Source organism: Hibiscus syriacus, unplaced genomic scaffold, assembly GCF_006381635.1.
Source record: "Hibiscus syriacus cultivar Baekdansim isolate YM2019G1 unplaced genomic scaffold, ASM638163v2 tig00110652_pilon, whole genome shotgun sequence".
NCBI lineage: Eukaryota > Viridiplantae > Streptophyta > Magnoliopsida > Malvales > Malvaceae > Hibiscus > Hibiscus syriacus.
The window spans coordinates 597,571-615,022 of record NW_024062812.1 but is presented as its reverse complement, the minus strand read 5'-3'; the positions used below and the strand labels follow the sequence as shown (position 1 = coordinate 615,022).

The window sequence follows — 17,452 nt, the reverse complement described above, 5'->3', positions numbered from 1 at the left end:
GAATTTGGTTCCTTAAACGAAATCAAGTGCATTTTCATTTCTATATGAGATTTAAAAACCTCACCAGAATGTTCATGATGTAAAATAACTTTAAAAGGGCACATTATATATTTTTAATAAAAAGTCAAATTCTAATAATAGTATTAAAAATAGTTTAAATCTAAAATATGAATAACAAATTAAACCTAAAGAATATAAAAATAATAATATAATTTTACCAAGAAATAACAAGTGTTGGTTATAGTGAGAGACTAATTATATTTCTTGAATTTAAATTCAAAGATGATATTGTTAGAATGGTAATTCTGAATATAAATACAAAATAGATATAAAAAATATCAAAAGTTTAATCAATTTTTTATCTTAGATTTATTCTTGGCGATCCCATCATATAACTATGAAATGGTGATAGTCTTCTTTTTTTAGTAAACTAAATGGTGATAATCTTTTCTTACTCGTATGGATAGGTCTCTTTTTGAGCACTAAAACCTTTAATAAATGAGAGAATAATGAAGAAAGGAAGCTTATTAGAGAAGAGAAAGCATCATCCACTCGAAACCCTAATAATATAATAAAACAAAAAGGAGAGATGAGAGAATAATGAAGGAATAATAAATAAATAAACAAACAAAAACCATCTCCTTCTCCCCACCTCCATCTCTTTAATTCTCTTTTCTCTTTGCTTTCTTGACCTCTGGTATTCTCCTCTATGATTCTCCACCTTGTGTTTGCTAAAGAACCTATCAACCTTTGGTAAAAAAAAAAAAAAGCAAAAAATTAACTATGGTTTTCCCATCTGTTTCAGTTTATTTAGATCCTCCAAATTGGCAGCAGGTAAGGGTTTTTTTTTCTTCTCTTTTCTTTTTATTCATCAATTTCTATCCACAGCTTATGCACCCAAGATAAAGCTAATTGAAAAAAAGATTAATATTCGTATCCCTTTTGAGATATTTTCCTGAATATACCTAGTGGTTTCATTGTTGTGTTTTTCAGCAGCTTAATCATCAACTAGTAGCTGGCAGTGAAAATCCTCAGCTTCCACCTCTTCGCACTCCTCCTAATCATCATGTTGGAGCTTCAGAATCCACCAACACCAAGTTTTGTTACTTCAATAACTACAGCCTAACACAGCCACGCCACTTTTGCAAGACTTGTCGACGGTATTGGACTAGAGGAGGGGCTCTTAGGAATGTCCCTGTGGGTGGAAGCGGCCGAAGAAACAAGAAGAAGAAAAACAGGAGTTCAAGGTTCCACAACCAGAAGCACCTCTGAAATGTCCACGGTGTGAATCCACCAACACCAAGTTTTGTTACTTCAATAACTACAGCCTAACACAGCCACGCCACTTTTGCAAGACTTGTCGACGGTATTGGACTAGAGGAGGGGCTCTTAGGAATGTCCCTGTGGGTGGAAGCGGCCGAAGAAACAAGAAGAAGAAAAACAGGAGTAGTAGCTCAAAACCCACAGCTTCTTCCGAGAGGCAAAGTGGTCCAAATTCAACCAATGATGTTATTCCCTCTGAAATCACTGCTCATCTGCCGCATCAAACACCTCATTTACCTTTTATGGCGTCACTGCAAAGCTTTTATCAGTATGGTATAGGAAATGTCGGCTTAAACTATGGTGGAACTCAAGGCCAGATAGGGCGAACGAGTGGCGCTATTGGGCAAGCTGATACGGGAATTCATATAGGAACCAACTCAGACATGAGCAATGCTATTTTATCAGTAGGATCAGGGAATCATCAGCAGTTCCCGTTCTTCGAGCCAACTAATAGTTTATATCCGTTACAGACTGACTATATGGAAGCATCACCTTTGATGGTGGGAGAAACCCAGCTTCTTCGTTCCACGAGTTCAAGTTCTAGGGTTTCTCAGCGAGCTCCAGTGAAAATGGAAAACAACAGTCAAGGGCTAAATCTATCAAGATCATTGTTGGGTATCTCGGATCCGAATAATCAGTATTGGGGAGGCAACAGTTGGACAGATTTATCAGGTCTCAAGTAATCATCTCTTATAGCTATAGTTTCAATCTTTCTTGATAAACAGCAGCTAAAAGCTGATCTTGATGCTTCAGCGCCTTCATTCCAGCTTTAACAACAGATGATAGTTGACATAAAGTAGCATTGTTCTTTTATCACACTGAGTCCTTCACGATCCTCAAGTCTCCAACATCGAAAGCTAAATAATGGATGGTAAAATTGCATGTTCGTTGTGGAACTTATCTCGCAACCTCATCATCATCATCTTCCTGTCTAAGAAACAACAAATATTCGTAGAATTAATGTTGTTTCATACTATATAGTTTTGGGTTTTCTTAAATTATGTGTTCGGTTTTTCTGCTTGTTTGGGCTTGTTTACAGATTTGTTTCTATGTTTGCTGTGTTTGAAGTCGTGGGATTCTTTGTCTGACATGAATGATGTAACCTAATTCCTCTTAATTTGAATATCCTTTATGTTAACTTTTTTGTTTTTCTTATTTCATTACTATTTTTACAATGGATGCAATACCATGAAAATTGAAGGAAAAAATTCTAATAACAATGTAAGTAAGCTGCATAAAATCATGGTACTATATATATATATATATATATATATATTTCAAAAAAAAGTTGATGAAGTCATAATATTCATTTTATCAGAGTGAAATTGAAACATGATATTGACACGATACATTAACAGACGCAAGCACTTGTAAATCCCTTTGATTTCGGTCCTAATTTATGAATTTTTCAGTTTACTATTTGAGATTAAAAATATATGTGGCATGTTTATTGGCTTAGCTGCTTAGGATCGATATTTCATGTTGCATCTTGCACTTTGTTGATTGTCCAATATTGATTCCATCTTTCATTCTTTTTATATAAGCATGTGCATGGATAAAGCTTGAAGCCTTAAACTAAAACAATAAGTTTCGCAATTTTTACTAAGTTTTTATCGATCAAATCAAGTTTGTACGTAGCTTTATATGAACCCTTGTTGTCTTTTTATTAATAATTTTGCTAGCATAAGCTAACGGTAGCTAAGATTTCAAATTAAGACAAAGAATCCAAGAAAACCCTAAAATCTCCCGCTAAAAAACAAGCAATTTCATGTTCAACCAAAGCTGATTCAAGTATTCTAGCTTTATAGAAAGAATAATAGTAATTTCTTTTTCTTTTTCTTTTTGTGTATTTGGGATGGTCAAAAGAAGTGTATCTGTTTCGTTTCTCCTCCTTTTCTTTTCTTTTCTTTTCAATATGGGTAAGCTTCAAATGAGGTCCTCGAGGTGCAAGATCTTCCACTAATAATGATTACACAGCAAAACACAAAATATTATAGAATTAGATTTAGAACTCAAAGACTGGGGACACTTTGCTTTTTGCAAGAACCGAGACATTTTCATGCAACAACGAATAAAGCAAACATGTCTTTGTCTTCATGATAGTCAGTTAGGACATAGAAAATAGAAAATTTAAGGAAAACAACAAGTAAAATCTCTTTGATGACGAAAATGTGAGGAAGAAAGGAACGATATTTGACCATATTTAGGTGGGAAATGAGAGATTATTCGGTGGGGATTTGTGATACGATGAATAATATTCAGAGGAAGAGGGCAGTCCCAAGTTCCGAGGTTAAATATAGTGATAACCATAAAATATAATTCAGATCTGGATCTTTAAATCGATATTTTTTAAAAAGATAATCACTAATTTTAAATATAAATGACAAAACAATACGAATCATACCAAAAATAATATTTGCAATTCTAAATTGCCATCGCAATTTTTAAGAATTTATTGGAATTTAAGCATAATGATAATTATTATATTTTATTAGTTTAAGATTCTGTTGAGATCCAACGTTTCCATTTTTGTCTTCGATTTACCAAAGGAATGTTATAAATAAAGTTCTAATCCAACCTAAATCGAAGCGTCGGAAAAGAACATAGCTGCTTCGAGCAAACCGACGAACATGAATGTGGCAAAACATAGAATGAAGTTCAAGGTTGACAAGTTTGCACTTGACCAAGCACATGACATCCCTTTTTTGGTTACATATATATCACTAACGACCAAGGCTGACAACGTTACACTTGAATACTACGAACATCTATCATATAAAAATTGAGGATGATTACAGTCGTAACATATATTATAACAGTACAAGTTCACATACATGTCAAAGTACAACTTGGCCCTTATTTCCTTTGCTTTCCTTTTTTTTCTTTTCAGAACTTTGATGGTTCTATGAATAATGTATTCTTCCACACAAACAAATGAATAAGTTACAGGTATGATAGGCGATCTTTCATCTCTGAAGCAAAGCCGCCTCCTTCAATACAGAAAATGAAATAATGTGAAAAAAAAGGGGAACAAAAATCAAGGCAAAGCGAAACTCATCTATCAATGGAATATGCCACAGAGGATGGCTGTGGATGTTGAGTCTCAGACGGAGTATGGGCCTCAGCTTGCGCCTGCACCAGCTTTTGCTGCTCAAGGAACCTGCTCATGCGCTCAAGCAACTGAGCAGCCTTCCGCTTTTCCCCTATCTGTACCATTTTGTGCCAGGTCCAACAAAGGGCCCATCACTCCTAGTTCCTGGGCCTCTACTAAATGTTGTTGATATCCGGCACAGAGGTGAACCAAAATTGCAGCTGCATTCTCTCTATTCCTTGGAGATCCATTACCGATAACATCTACCAAAACTGGCACTGCCTCTGTTGCTACTATGGAAGGCTTACCTTCTGGATGGCTAGAGAGTATTGCAAGTATGGCCAATGCCTCATCCACCATTCCACCTCCAGGTTCTGTCAACAAACGCGTTAAAGTTGGCACAACTCCGGCTCTCACTGCTTTTCCCTTGTTCCCTTGCTAAATGCACAAATTGAAGAGTGCTGTAGCTGCATCCTTTTTGCCCCTTTGCGTGCCTTCGCTTAACAGTGTCACTAACGGAGGGATTGCTCCCGAGGCACCGATTGTCACCTTATTTTCATCCACAACTGAAAGGCTGAAGAGAGCAGCTGCTGCATTCTCTCTAGCTTCCATGCTACCCTTCTTAAGTACCTGCACTATACCGGGAACTGCTCCAAAGGACATGATACTTCCTTTGTTATCTTCACAAATGGAAAGGTTAAGAAGTGCTGTTACAGCATGTTCTTGGGTCCGTGAATCAGGCGTTGACAGGAGGGTCACAAGGAGAGGTATGGCCCCAGCTTCAGCAATGGCCACACGATTATCTGCATTTTGTTTGGCAAGAAGACGGATTTCACCTGCAGCCATTCTTTGGTCTTCAGGACTGCAGGATGCAAGCTTACGGAGGAGAATTTCAATCTTGGTACGCTCTGCAGGTGAGCAGGCAGATGTGGTTTTATTGGGTTGAGAACTACTGGGTCTTTTGGGTGGTTCAATACCATTGGCCTCACACCATTGAGCTATTAGACTACACAGTACATAATTGGGTGTAAGGGCACAGCTACTGAGAGTCTGCTTCGTCTTTCAACAAGTTCCGTTACCTTGCTCCAGCCATTTCTCAATACAAGAACGTTCATAAGTCTAAAGAAGAGAGTAATAAACCTGTTAAAAATATAGCACAAAGGTAATGGTAAACGAGACTTAGGGCACTGCATATATGTGCAATTGTACAAGGCATGTATTTTCAAAAAGAAGGTTCTTATAAAAGCCTTTTAGTCATCATTCAATGTTGCATCTTAAAGTCCAGTTACTCCAAGCAATTTAAATAGAGAACAAATATATGACTAGGACCCTTTTAAGAACTAGCCTTTGGCAAAATAAATTAATGGCATGACAATGTGATATGATGCAATATCAAGCAAATCTGAGCCAGACAAACAAAGCAGGGAGAGTCCAAGGCTGAAGAGGGTTAAAATTTTAAAAGAAAAAATATTTCTCGATCATGAGAAAGAAATCTACAAAAAAATATACCTGCCCTGTTGAAACAATGATAGGATCCTTCATCAACTCCAAGGATATTGGACAGCAGAAATCATCTGGTATAACTGGAGTCTTGTGATCTCCATCAGTGGTCGCTTGACCACTTCTACTAGGAGGAAGATTCTTTTCCCTCGCAAAAGCATCCAAATTAGGGTTTTCGGTTTCTACAAAATCCTTGATTTTCTTTAATAAGTTTGACATCTTCTCAAATGTTTCCCCAGGATCTCCACCACTAGCAGAAACCATCTCATGTAGAGCTAGTGATTCTTGCGTAAGTTCAGCTACCCCCACCAATTGTAACTTCTCAGCTAATCTCCTTAGTCCATCTGGATCTGCTGCTGCATCACTACTCCTACTGTGGAGTGATAATAGATCCTCACATAGTTCAACATCTGCGGCATCAACCCTTGCTCTCCTGAACTGAGCTAGAAAGCTCCACCTAAAGATAGAAATATTCAACACATAAAGCCTTTTCAAATAAACAAAATGATGTAAGAAATTCAGTAACGTTAAGTTGCTTTAGTAATTTCAAACTCTAGTTTAATAGTGTTGAGAGCAGGGTAGTTTTGGTTGCTCTATTTGAGCATCTCCATGCTTATTTCTATCCATACCATGGTTCCCTAAATCATATGCAACTCCATTAAAACTCAATCATGATTATAGAGATAGCTTGAGGAACTTTCATCCTGGTAAGGTTGCTGGAATTCAAGTAAGACAAAGCCAGATGAAGAATGTACAGTGGAATTCTTTGAAGAATGTTTTTACTGAAAGAGCTATACCTGTTCCTTAACTCCATCTGATATGTCAAGATTCTCATAGGGAATTCCACTCAAAGCTTGCTCTACCCGAGCTGTCACTTCATGAAATTTATGCATAATCTGATCTCTCTCTAAAACCTTTAAACAGAATAAAAAGATTTTATTAGTCAATAGCCAAATGCAGCCAACATATTACCACTTTGGGCTAGAAATTGTTTCTTAAAGCAGAACTTGAGTTTCAAACAGTTATTTTAGAAATAAATAGATCTAGCAAAAATTAGCAATGTACAATAATACTGATTCAAACAAATATTATAGAAATGCCTTCCACAATAAGCTCATGGCCGCCATCCATCTCTAATTATACAGTAAGCAAAGATTATAATAATACAATCATTGACCATTTTGAAAGATTGTTTTTGAGACTGTAATTTCTTTAACCACAACCTAAAGTACACATAGTGTTGTAATACAATTCCACACCGGATGAACAAAGAGAGAGACAGTAGCATTCAATATGGCATAAAGCTTGAAAATACAATGACTATGACAACCCAATTAAGTACAATTGCTTGTGTCGAAACACTAAAATATTTTAGCACTAAAACAAGAAACTTAGGGGTCATATATCAGGGATGCTACTAACCACCACCTCCCAGCTACCGTCCCCTTCTATCTCTCCCTCCTCCATCACTCACTCTCAATTTTACAACCCCAAAGGAACCCCCTGAAATGAAGCAGGTAGCACTATGGATAGGGAAACAAATCACAATCAGAATGGATAGGCAAAGCATGTTGGCAATTACAGTTAGGATGACGACACTACTTAGGTTCAAAACCTTATACTATAATCATAAAAACAGAGGCTGAGTTGAGCATGTAAAACAGGACATAATGTAGTCCCTAAATGATATACCACGGTTAGAACTAATGGGAAACAAAAAGAGGATCAAGAAGGTTAAATTAAACGAATGGTTCAGATTTGACAACAATCCATCCTAAAATTTTATCAACAACGTTGTGTCTTTTTTTTTATATAAAATCTGTCGCAGGAGTAAGTATGCTGCTTTAGCCTTGTATTTACCGATGACTACGACGCTTGAATATCTTTGAGATGAGAACTTGTCGTATAATTTGAAAGCGCGAAAGGACCTTAAAAAATAAGAAATTGGATGAAGTTGTCGCTAAAATATCTATTGAATAGGCTTGAGTGGTTTTTTCCTTTAGAATTTCAACAAAGAAAAATGTAGCACTAAATATCATATTAGAATTTCAACAATATTCAATTACCTTCAGCTGGATTAAGCTAAATGTAAGCCCAATATTTTATCAATAGATTTTAGATAATGTTATGGTGAGAAATATTTTGATTAAGTGATTATCTGCATGCACTTGACAAACTAGTTTTCCATCAACAGATCCAAAATGTTCAAGCATGACTACATGCTTATGTGCATATGTGTGAATGTGTGCAGTATGGCTTGGAGTGTGTGTGCGCAAGCAATTAGTGTGCAGTTGGCTAATTAGTTAGAGTGGTTAGAAGCAGTTATGAGGTTTTTAAGATTGTAAGCTTGTGTATAAATGGACTGAGTAGTATTGGCTAATAATATACCTTTTGTATCTTCTTGTTAATCTTCAAGACTCTTGTGCATAAACTTCAACATGGTATCAGATGCTGGTGATCTCGTGGTGTAGGAAGAGCTACTTCGGGTTCTTGCTGAGTGCACGGTGGCTTTATGGCGCTTTCGGCCTCTCCTATTTCCGGCGGTGTTGTAAGCAGTTCTGAGCATTCGGTAACTGCTTCCAAAAGCTTTACTAATAAACGGTTGAGTGTTGTGCTTGATGAACGGAATATTTTGCTGTGGAAACAACAGGTGCTGCTAACAGTCAGGAGTCATTAGTTGGAGAAATTGCTTTATGGGACGACTATTTCTCCACCTGCGACGGTTGTGCTGGAGGATGGCACGGTCGCTGAAAATGAAGGTCATGATATCTTTGTAGCCCAAGATAGTGCCTTGGCCTCGTGGCTACTGTCTACGATCAGTTCGTCCTTGTTGCCACATTTAGTGGGGGCTGAAACTGCTGCGTAAGTATGGAACATTGTAAATAAGATCTCCACCTGGAAGTCTGCGATGGCGATAATGAACCTGCATTATCAGCTTAAAGCAGCTCATCATGGAGAACTAGGAATGTGGGGCTATATATCTCAAGTTAAAGAGATATGTGATGCCTTAGCGTCGTGCGGCAGTCTAGTGTCGGAGCTGGAGCACATTGCAACAGTACTGAATGGACTATCAACTAAATACAGGCCGGTGGTTACTGTACTTTCAGCTATTTGTGATGCCTTAACCCTGGAAAGGGTTGTGTCTGTCCTTGTTGATGTTGAGACTCAACAAAAGAACTTTAGTAGGTTTGACAACATTACAACTGCAACCAATGTTGCTCAAGTAAAAACGTCCATGGATGAAAGAACCGCTCGATTTGCTAGACAAGATCACGCTGCGTCAGAAAGGCAAATTACCTATAATGGTCATGCTGGTCGTGATCGATGGCGTGTCAAGATACAGTGCCAGTTGTGTGGCAAGAATGGTCACCTTGTGAATAGGTGCTGGTACAGGTTCGATAAGTCGTTCTCAAGTGTGGATGAATCTGACCTGAGGAGTTCTGACTCAAAGAGCTCGTTTAAAGAATGAGTACCCACAGCTAATGTTTTTCATTATAATTCTAATAAGTGCTCATGTGCAAGTAGACCGAATGGAGGTGCAACTGGGCTCAACGATCAAGAACGATTCAAGCCTATTGCAAATGTGACTGTTACAAGTTCAACTCCTGGTTCATGGTTTATCGATTCAGGGGGAACACGCCATATTACGCATGATGCCATAGAACTAGTAGATGGCTCAGATTATACAGGGGCTGGTAAGCTGACTGTAGGCAACGGTAGTGGTTTGTCTATTACTAAAATTGGTCAAGCTTCTATTTGTAATGCATTGTGTGCTTTAATATTAAGTGACTTATTGCATGTGCCTTCAATTACTAAGAAATTAGTGTCGGTTTCCAAGCTTGCTAAGGATAATGCAGTATTCTTGGAGTTTCATACTGATTACTGTGTGGTTCGGGATGAGAAGCCTGGTGCTATGTTGCTGCGAGGAAGAGAGGTTGGTGGCTTGTATGAGTTCGGTGCTGCTTTGTCTACTCAAGGTCGAGCTGCTGAAGCAAATGTAGTTTTTATCCCTAGTAATAACTATGTACTATGGCATGATCATCTAGGCCATCCATCTTATAAAATCTTACTGCAAGTTTGTAAGCTGTGTAATATTATTGTCCGCTCTTTGTGAGTACTATAAATGGTGCGGATATGTGTGCAAGTATACACAATCGAACAAGTAATAAAGTGACGAGTGAGTATCGTTCTCCACAGGGATTGGGGGAAATCAAATAAGTTTGTCATGGCACTTTACTCTGTCACCTAAGTAAAGTTAGAGATAGTATATATACAAATGATAATGATGTGGCAAAATGAATTGATGGTATGAAAATGGAACGATGGCAATGTGGTAGCAAATGGATATGTTGTGGAAAAATGAATTGTGTGTAGTGCAATCAAATAAAAATGTAAAGGCAAAATAAACTGTAAATACTGGATTTGCTTATAAGAACTTTAGACTCCTCACACGACAAGCTACTATGGGGAATGAGTGATGGGAGTCACTAAGGAAAATCTAAGTCTACTTTTCAGAATGGTTTTACTTCTATGCCTTAACTGTCCGACAGAGTTTACTAAGGGTGCCCTATGCTATCTCTAGTTAAGGGACTCAACAGATTGAAGATGCCTTGGCAAAACCGATTGGCGTTAGATACTGCAGGGATCCTATTGGTTCAGATAACATGATATGTCTTGGCAATACCTTTTTGCGGCAGCATTAACATATAACCTATCGCTCATGCACAACTCCTTTTACTCGAATAAAATCCTAGCCTTATCTCTAAGGTGGATTAGGCCTAATTACTATCTAGAACCCCTTGCTTATGTGGTTCCTCCCTAGTTTCTCTCGAATACTATCTCGAACACTAAATAATCACTTAAGGAATGGCTACTCTCATAGCTCCTACAACCTTAAGGCATTAAAATTCATAAGAAAAACAGATTATAACATAGAAAAACAAGCATTCATTAAAACAAATCTTAAATATCCAAAATAGACTCCCACCAAATAGGATTAGTTCATGGTGGGATTCGAAATAAGCAAGCACAAAGCAAGTTAACCCGTTCCTTATAATCCAAATAATAAATAACGAAAGCAAAGAGCAAAGGGAATGAGGAAAAGCCTTCGACGTGCACTGTCGGAGCTTCCCTCGGCCACCACGAACAGTCCCAGCGATCTAGCTCCTCTCGGACGCCTAGTTCGCCACTCCCTATAGCCTGTCAATGGAGGAATGCCACGGCAAAAATGATTGACGGAAAAAGAGAGAACTTTTTCTCCAAATTTTTAGACTCTTGGCGGGCTGTCTAAAAATCTCTAAGTCTTTGTGGTCTCATCTTCTATTTATAGGGAGAGAATGAAACTAGGGATTTATGATAAAATTACCCTAGTACCCTAAAGTTCATTTCTTTTATATGAGAGTCAGTGCAAAGATGGTAATTGGCCCCTCTTTTATGACTGATTACAGAAAGCACTTTTTATGCCATGTCAGCTGGCTCTTACTAAAAATATTTTCTTTGACTTTTTTTGCCCAGAAAAGTCGTCCAAGATGTTGTGGCAATCACATTTTTCTCAATAGTCTCATCATGTCATGGCAATTCCATTTTGCTTATATTTGCTCTCAAATCCTGCACATCATTAAACAAAACACCTTCCCATAACGCAACACTGATTACAAAATAAAATGTCACGGCAAACAAAATTTCACCACATGCAACTATATGCTCCTAAATGCATCTATATGATCCTATATGAGCTCTTAGACAGTCAATAACTTATGCGAAAAGGTCTCAAATATGACATTTTTACGGAGTTATCACACCCCCAAAGTTAAGTTATTGCTTGTCCTCAAGCAATGGATAGTATTAAGCAAAATAAAAATACCAAGGCAAGTTCAGAAGCAGAATAGTTATATGGGATAAAATTTCAGCCCTCAGAACATTTGGCTTCAACATGCTAGACTGGTTTGAGAAATCAAGTATTGTCGCCTAGGGCAAGATTCTTTGTATGGGTGTGTGCGTGTTTGTATCCAGTCCATGCGTAACAAACCTAAAATTTTTCTACACAAGCTTTCTTGTTTTGCCACAACATTTACAATTTTTACTCCCACATTGTTTTCTTTTCCTTTTTGCTTTTTTAACACTGCTACAAGGGGAGTCAGCCCATCACACCTACCATCCCACACTCTAGGTAAAAATGAGCATACATTCCACCCCCGAGCTAGTCAGGTAGAGTCATCTCGTGACTACTTTCATTCACTCGTATACCATAGTTGCCATTTATTTATTTGTAGTTTCCAGGAAATGCCATGGCATAGCGGAGTGTCCCTCTACAGATATGCTGAAGCATTTATTCACAACTTCATTTTTTTTACAAAGTGGGGTTTTCATCGTTTATGCTAAGACATGCAAGAATTCTCTTATAAAAAAATTCTAAGTTCCTTAAGCATGAAAAACATACAATTGTGTATTCAAGGGTTTCAAAGAAGCAAGTCCTAGAGTTGGTTCTATCATCCTCAACAGTCAAGTACATTCAATCCTAGCCATCAAGAGTTCATCATTATCGGGCATCATTAATTTATTCTAGAAAACTAATTCTAACACTTACTAATGTCATGGCATATTCGTTCTACTAATATTATCATGCAATGATTTAAGAATCCTACCTCCCCCAAACTTGAGAGAAGAATTGTCCTCAATGCTAAATAAAAACTAATCTACATTCTATGAAATGCAATAAGGAAACTGAATAAAAACAGTAACAAAATAACCATTTATTTATGCACATGAGTAAAACTAAAATGTCACGGTATCCTTAAGATGCTTGGCCAGCCTCGATATAGTGCAAGAGAAGTGCAGACTTGTCACTCATGGGTGGAACAGAAATTGGTGGGGATAGCTTCTCGATCACCTCGATCTTGGCTTCGTACACTTCAATACCTTTTCCAGAAATTTTATGGCCTAGAACAATGCATTCGGTCACCATGAAATGGAATTTTTCCCAGTTCAGCACGAGATCGGCCTCCTTGCATCGCTTCAGTACCTTTTCCAGATTGTCGAGGCATTTTTGAAAGTCATCTCCAGAAACAGAGAAATCATCCATGAAAATTTCAGGACAATCCTCAACCATGTCAGAAAATATGGCTTGCATGCAAAGCTGAAAAGTTGCCAGGGCATTACAGAGTCCAAAAGGCATTCTTCGAAAAGCATGCGTGCCATAAGGCACGTGAATGTGGTCTTCTCTTAACTGTCCAAGAAATAATAAAATGCCTTGTCAGTAAGTCGATCCAGCATTTGATCGATGAACGACAAAGGGAAGTGATCCTTCTTTGTGGCCTTGTTGAGCTTGCAGTAGTCCATGCAAATCTGTCACCCTGTGACCGTGCGAGTAGGTATCAACTCGTTGTCTTCACTCATCACCACGGTCATGCCTCCATTCTTTGGCACATATTGAACTGGACTTACCTACGAACTATCCGAGATGGGGTATATTACTCCAGCATCAAGCCATTTGAGAATCTCTTTCATCACAACTTGTTTCATGTTTGGGTTTAATCTTCGTTGTGGCTCTATGGATTTTCCGTGGCATTCTTCGTTGGACTTATTCCCTTCAGATCTGCCATAGTCCATCCTAACGCTTTCTTATGCTGTGACAAAACACTTAATAAACTAGATTCTTGGTTAGGAGTAAGGGCAGAGGAAATAATCACAGAAAAAGTTTCATTACTACCCAGTTAACCATATTTAAGATGTTGTGGCAAATTCTTAAGTTATAGGGTAGGAGTATATTGTAATGAGGGCTTGGGAGGAACAAACTCTTTAAAATTCAAAGGTTCAAAGCGCGTACCTGGGCTAGCTTTGAGGAAGCTAGACTTATGTTCCTTGGATAAAAAATCATTAGGTTCTCCAGCCTTTAAGTCTTCGATTAGCCCTTCATCATGTCCCAGCTGAATGAAATTATCCTGGCAAAATTGATCTACTTCTTTCTTGATTACTGTATCCACTTCTAAAATGCTCTGGCATTATTCAGAATCATCCATGTACTTGAGAGATCGGAAGACATTCACAATGACATGTTGATCGGCCACTCGCATGGTCAGCTCGCCCCTCTCACATTCGATGAGAATACGACGATCGATAGCTAGGAAGGGTCTCCCCAAGATGATGGGTGCTGTGGCGTCAACCTCACAGTCTAGAATCAGAAAATCGACAGGAAAAACGAATTTATCAACCCGCACGATGACATCTTCAATTCGCCCTTCAGGACGCACATGTGAACGATCGGCTAATTATAAAATGAAAGATGTGGGTCTCGCATTTCCTATCCCAAGCTTTACGAAAATTGACTTAGGCATCAAGTTTACACTCGAGCCAAGGTCACATAGTGTCTTTCCAACAAATTTGTCTCCTATCAAACATGGGATGATAAAACTGCCCTGATCATGTCTCTTTGGTGGGAGCTTGCTTAAGGAAGAGCAAAATTCTTTTGCCATGGCAATTATCTCGTACTGCTCAGCCTTTCTTTTCTTGGTCACAATCTTCTTGAGGAACTTAGCATATGTAGGCATTTGTTCCATAGCCTCCAGAAAAGGAACATTGATTTAAAGTTGACTCAGAATGTCAACAAACTTTCTGAATTAAATATCCTCGTTATGCTTTTTCAGTCTTTGCGGAAAAAGAGGTGGGGGTCTGGCTTCTTGTACTGACGGGGTGGGAACAGAATTTACCTTTGTATTTTTGTTTGCCCCCTCAGTTTCTTTACTTGACAAATCCTCAGCCTTGTCCTCTTCCTTTGGTGCTTCTTCCAGCACTTCTTGCTCAGCTTGCACGATTACAGGGGGTGAATCATCCTTTGGTCTTCCCCCAAACTTGTCTTCAACATTAATTTGTGTACCACTTCGAAGAATTAGGACACTGTAGCTCTCCTTTCGATGAGGTTTGGTAATTTCAGTGTCACTCGAAAAATGTCCTGATCTGTGTACTTGTAATACCGTGGTAATTTGACCAACCTGACTCTCCAGCGCCCTTAATGACGAACTATGGCTCTAAAGTAGGGCTCTTTGATTTTTGATAGAGGTCGCATGATCTTGTAGCATTGTCTTCGTTGTTGCAATAAACTCTTGCATTGTGGCCTCCAAAGAACTAGTGTTTGATGAAGATGACCCTCCCTTGTTAGAATTATGCCATGTCATATTCGATTGAAATCCCTGGGAGTCATTGAAATTCTGCTGCCGAGCTGGTTGATGAGCAGTGTTGGTTCCTTGATTTTCCCATGAAAAGTTTGGATGTTGACGACATCCAGGATTATATGTATTAGAATAGGGGTTGTTGTTACCTCGATTAAAGTTGCCTAAAAAGTTGATGGATTCTTGATTGGTCGGTCAGTCACTCTCATTGTGATTGTTGTGGCATAATAAACATGCTGAATGGGTTGCCTTTACTTCTCTCACCTCACTTGGCCTTTGTAAATTCTTTAACATATTGGTAATAGCAACAAGTTGGGTGGACACGGTATCTTTAGAATCTAGCTCGAAAGCTCCATGTGATTTGTGCTCAAATCCAAGCCTTGTGGATGGAAACTGATAATCATTGGTAGGAATCCTATCTAGAATGTTAAATGTTTATGCTGGTGATTTGTCAAGTAACGTCCCATTTGCCTAGGCATCTAACATCATACTCGTGGGTGCATTTACTCCATTATAGAACATCACCACTTGCGTCCAATCTTCAAAACCATGATTCGAACATTTGCGAAGCAATGCCTTGTATCGATCCCAGCATTCATACATTGACTCGTCATCAGCCTGACAAAATGAAGCAATTTCGTTCCTCAGTTGGGTGTTCATATTCGGAGGATTATACCGTAGTAAATTTTTTTTGCACAGATCAGTCCACAACTCCATTGAACCCGCTGGAACGCCACTCAACCAAGCCCTTGCTCGGTCACACAGAGAATAAGGAAATAACTTCAGTTTCAAAACATCTTCATACACTCCTTGTTGGCGAAAGGAATCACAAACCTCCAAGAAGTTACGAATGTGCTGCCTGGCATCTTCATTTGGCATGCCCCCAAATTGCCCTATAGAGTTCAGCATATTGAACATGACAGGTTTGAGCTCGAAGTGGGCTGCCTGAATTTCTGGTGCCACAATTCCAGGATTTAAATCATCTAAGATCGGGTTTAAGTGATCACGAATGGCACGAGGTCTGGCTGCATTCCAAGCATTTGGAATTTCCCCGACATTTTGATCATCCTCATGACCAATGCCTTGATTTCCGATTTGATACATATTTGCACGTTGATCTCGTCTTCTTCTCCTAAAAAGCCTCTCGATCTCAGGTTCAACCGGTTCTAATAGCTTGTTCGAACGTCTTCTAGTCATACACCAAGAAAAACCTGAAATAGATAAAGAAAACAAAAAGTAAAGATATCTAAAAAAAATAAACAAGTAAAATAAAAATGCTTTAACAAAACAAATTAACTTCCAGTTGACAATCCCCGGCAACGGCGCCAAAAACTTGTCCGCTCTTTGTGAGTACTATAAATGGTGTGGATATGTGTGCAAGTATACACAATCAAACAAGTAATAAAGTGATGAGTGAGTATCGTTCTCCACAGGGATTGAGGGAAATCAATAAGTTTGTCACGGTACTTTACTCTGTCACCTAAGTAAAGTTAGAGATAGTATATATACAAATGATAATGTTGTGGCAAAATGAATGGATGGTATGGAAATGGAACGATGGCAATATGGTAGCAAATGGATATGTTGTGGCAAAATGAATTGTGTGTAGTGCAATCAAATAAAAATGTAAAGGCAAAATAAATTGTAAATACTATATTTGCTTATAAGAACTTTAGACTCCTCACACGATAAACTACTATGGGAATGAGTGATGTGAGTCACTAAGGAAAATCTAAGTCTACTTTTCAGAATGGTCTTACTTCTATCCCTTAACTGTCCGACAGAGTTTACTAAGGGTGCCCTATGCTATCTCTAGTTAAGGGACTCGACAGATTGAAGATGCCTTGGCAAAACCGATTGGCGTTAGCTACTACAGGGATCCTATTAGACCAGATAACAAGATATGTCTCGACAATACCTTTTTGCGGCAACATTAACATCTAACTTATCGCTCATGCACAACTCCTTTTAGTCGAATGAAATCCTAACCTTATCTCTAAGGTGGATTAGGCCTAGTTACTATCTAGAACCCCTTGCTTATGTGGTTCCTCCCTAGTTTCTCTCGAATACTAAGGATATGCTACTTAGGCATTCTCTCGAACACTAAATAATCACTTAAGGAATAGATACTCTCATAGCTCCTACAACCTTAAGGTATTAAAATTCATAAGTAAAACATATTATAACATAGAAAAACAATAATTTATTAAAGAAAATCTTAAATATCCAAAATAGACTCCCATAAAATAGGATTAATTCATGGTGGGGTTCGAAATAAGCAAGCACAAAGCAAGTTAATCCGTTCCTTACAACCCAAATAATAAATAACGAATGCAAGGAGCAAAGGGAAGGAGGAAAAGCCTTCGACGTGCAC

The 17,452-nt window shown here is 38.3% G+C and overlaps 1 protein-coding gene and 1 pseudogene across 2 annotated transcripts; one reads left to right on the top strand and one right to left on the bottom strand.

Annotated features, from left to right (window-relative positions):
- Positions 1–550: 550 nt before the first annotated feature.
- LOC120137170 (dof zinc finger protein DOF2.2-like) lies at positions 551–2,391 on the top strand. 2 transcript variants are annotated; one of them, XM_039152989.1, is made up of 3 exons: positions 554–834; positions 994–1,068; positions 1,188–2,391. In XM_039152989.1, the coding sequence occupies exons 1-3, from the start codon at positions 784–786 to the stop codon at positions 2,004–2,006; spliced, it is 945 nt and encodes a 314-aa protein (XP_039008920.1). In that variant the 5' UTR covers positions 554–783; the 3' UTR covers positions 2,007–2,391. The 2 variants fall into 2 exon arrangements, 1 of the variants encoding a protein (XP_039008920.1); XR_005517415.1 differs by lacking the exon at positions 1,188–2,391 and having other exon boundaries at positions 551–834; positions 997–1,075.
- Positions 2,392–4,076: 1,685 nt separating this feature from the next.
- On the bottom strand, positions 4,077–6,573 carry LOC120137140 (annotated as a pseudogene).
- Between the last annotated feature and the right edge of the window lie 10,879 nt (positions 6,574–17,452).

Coding starts and splice junctions, on each gene's coding strand:
- LOC120137170 (XM_039152989.1), top strand. CDS start 784: ATGGTTTTCCCATCTGTTTCAGTTTATTTAGATCCTCCAAATTGGCAG. Junction 835..993: donor ATCCTCCAAATTGGCAGCAG/GTAAGGGTTTTT, acceptor TGTGTTTTTCAG/CAGCTTAATCATCAACTAGT. Junction 1,069..1,187: donor GCACTCCTCCTAATCATCAT/GTTGGAGCTTCA, acceptor AGGGGCTCTTAG/GAATGTCCCTGTGGGTGGAA.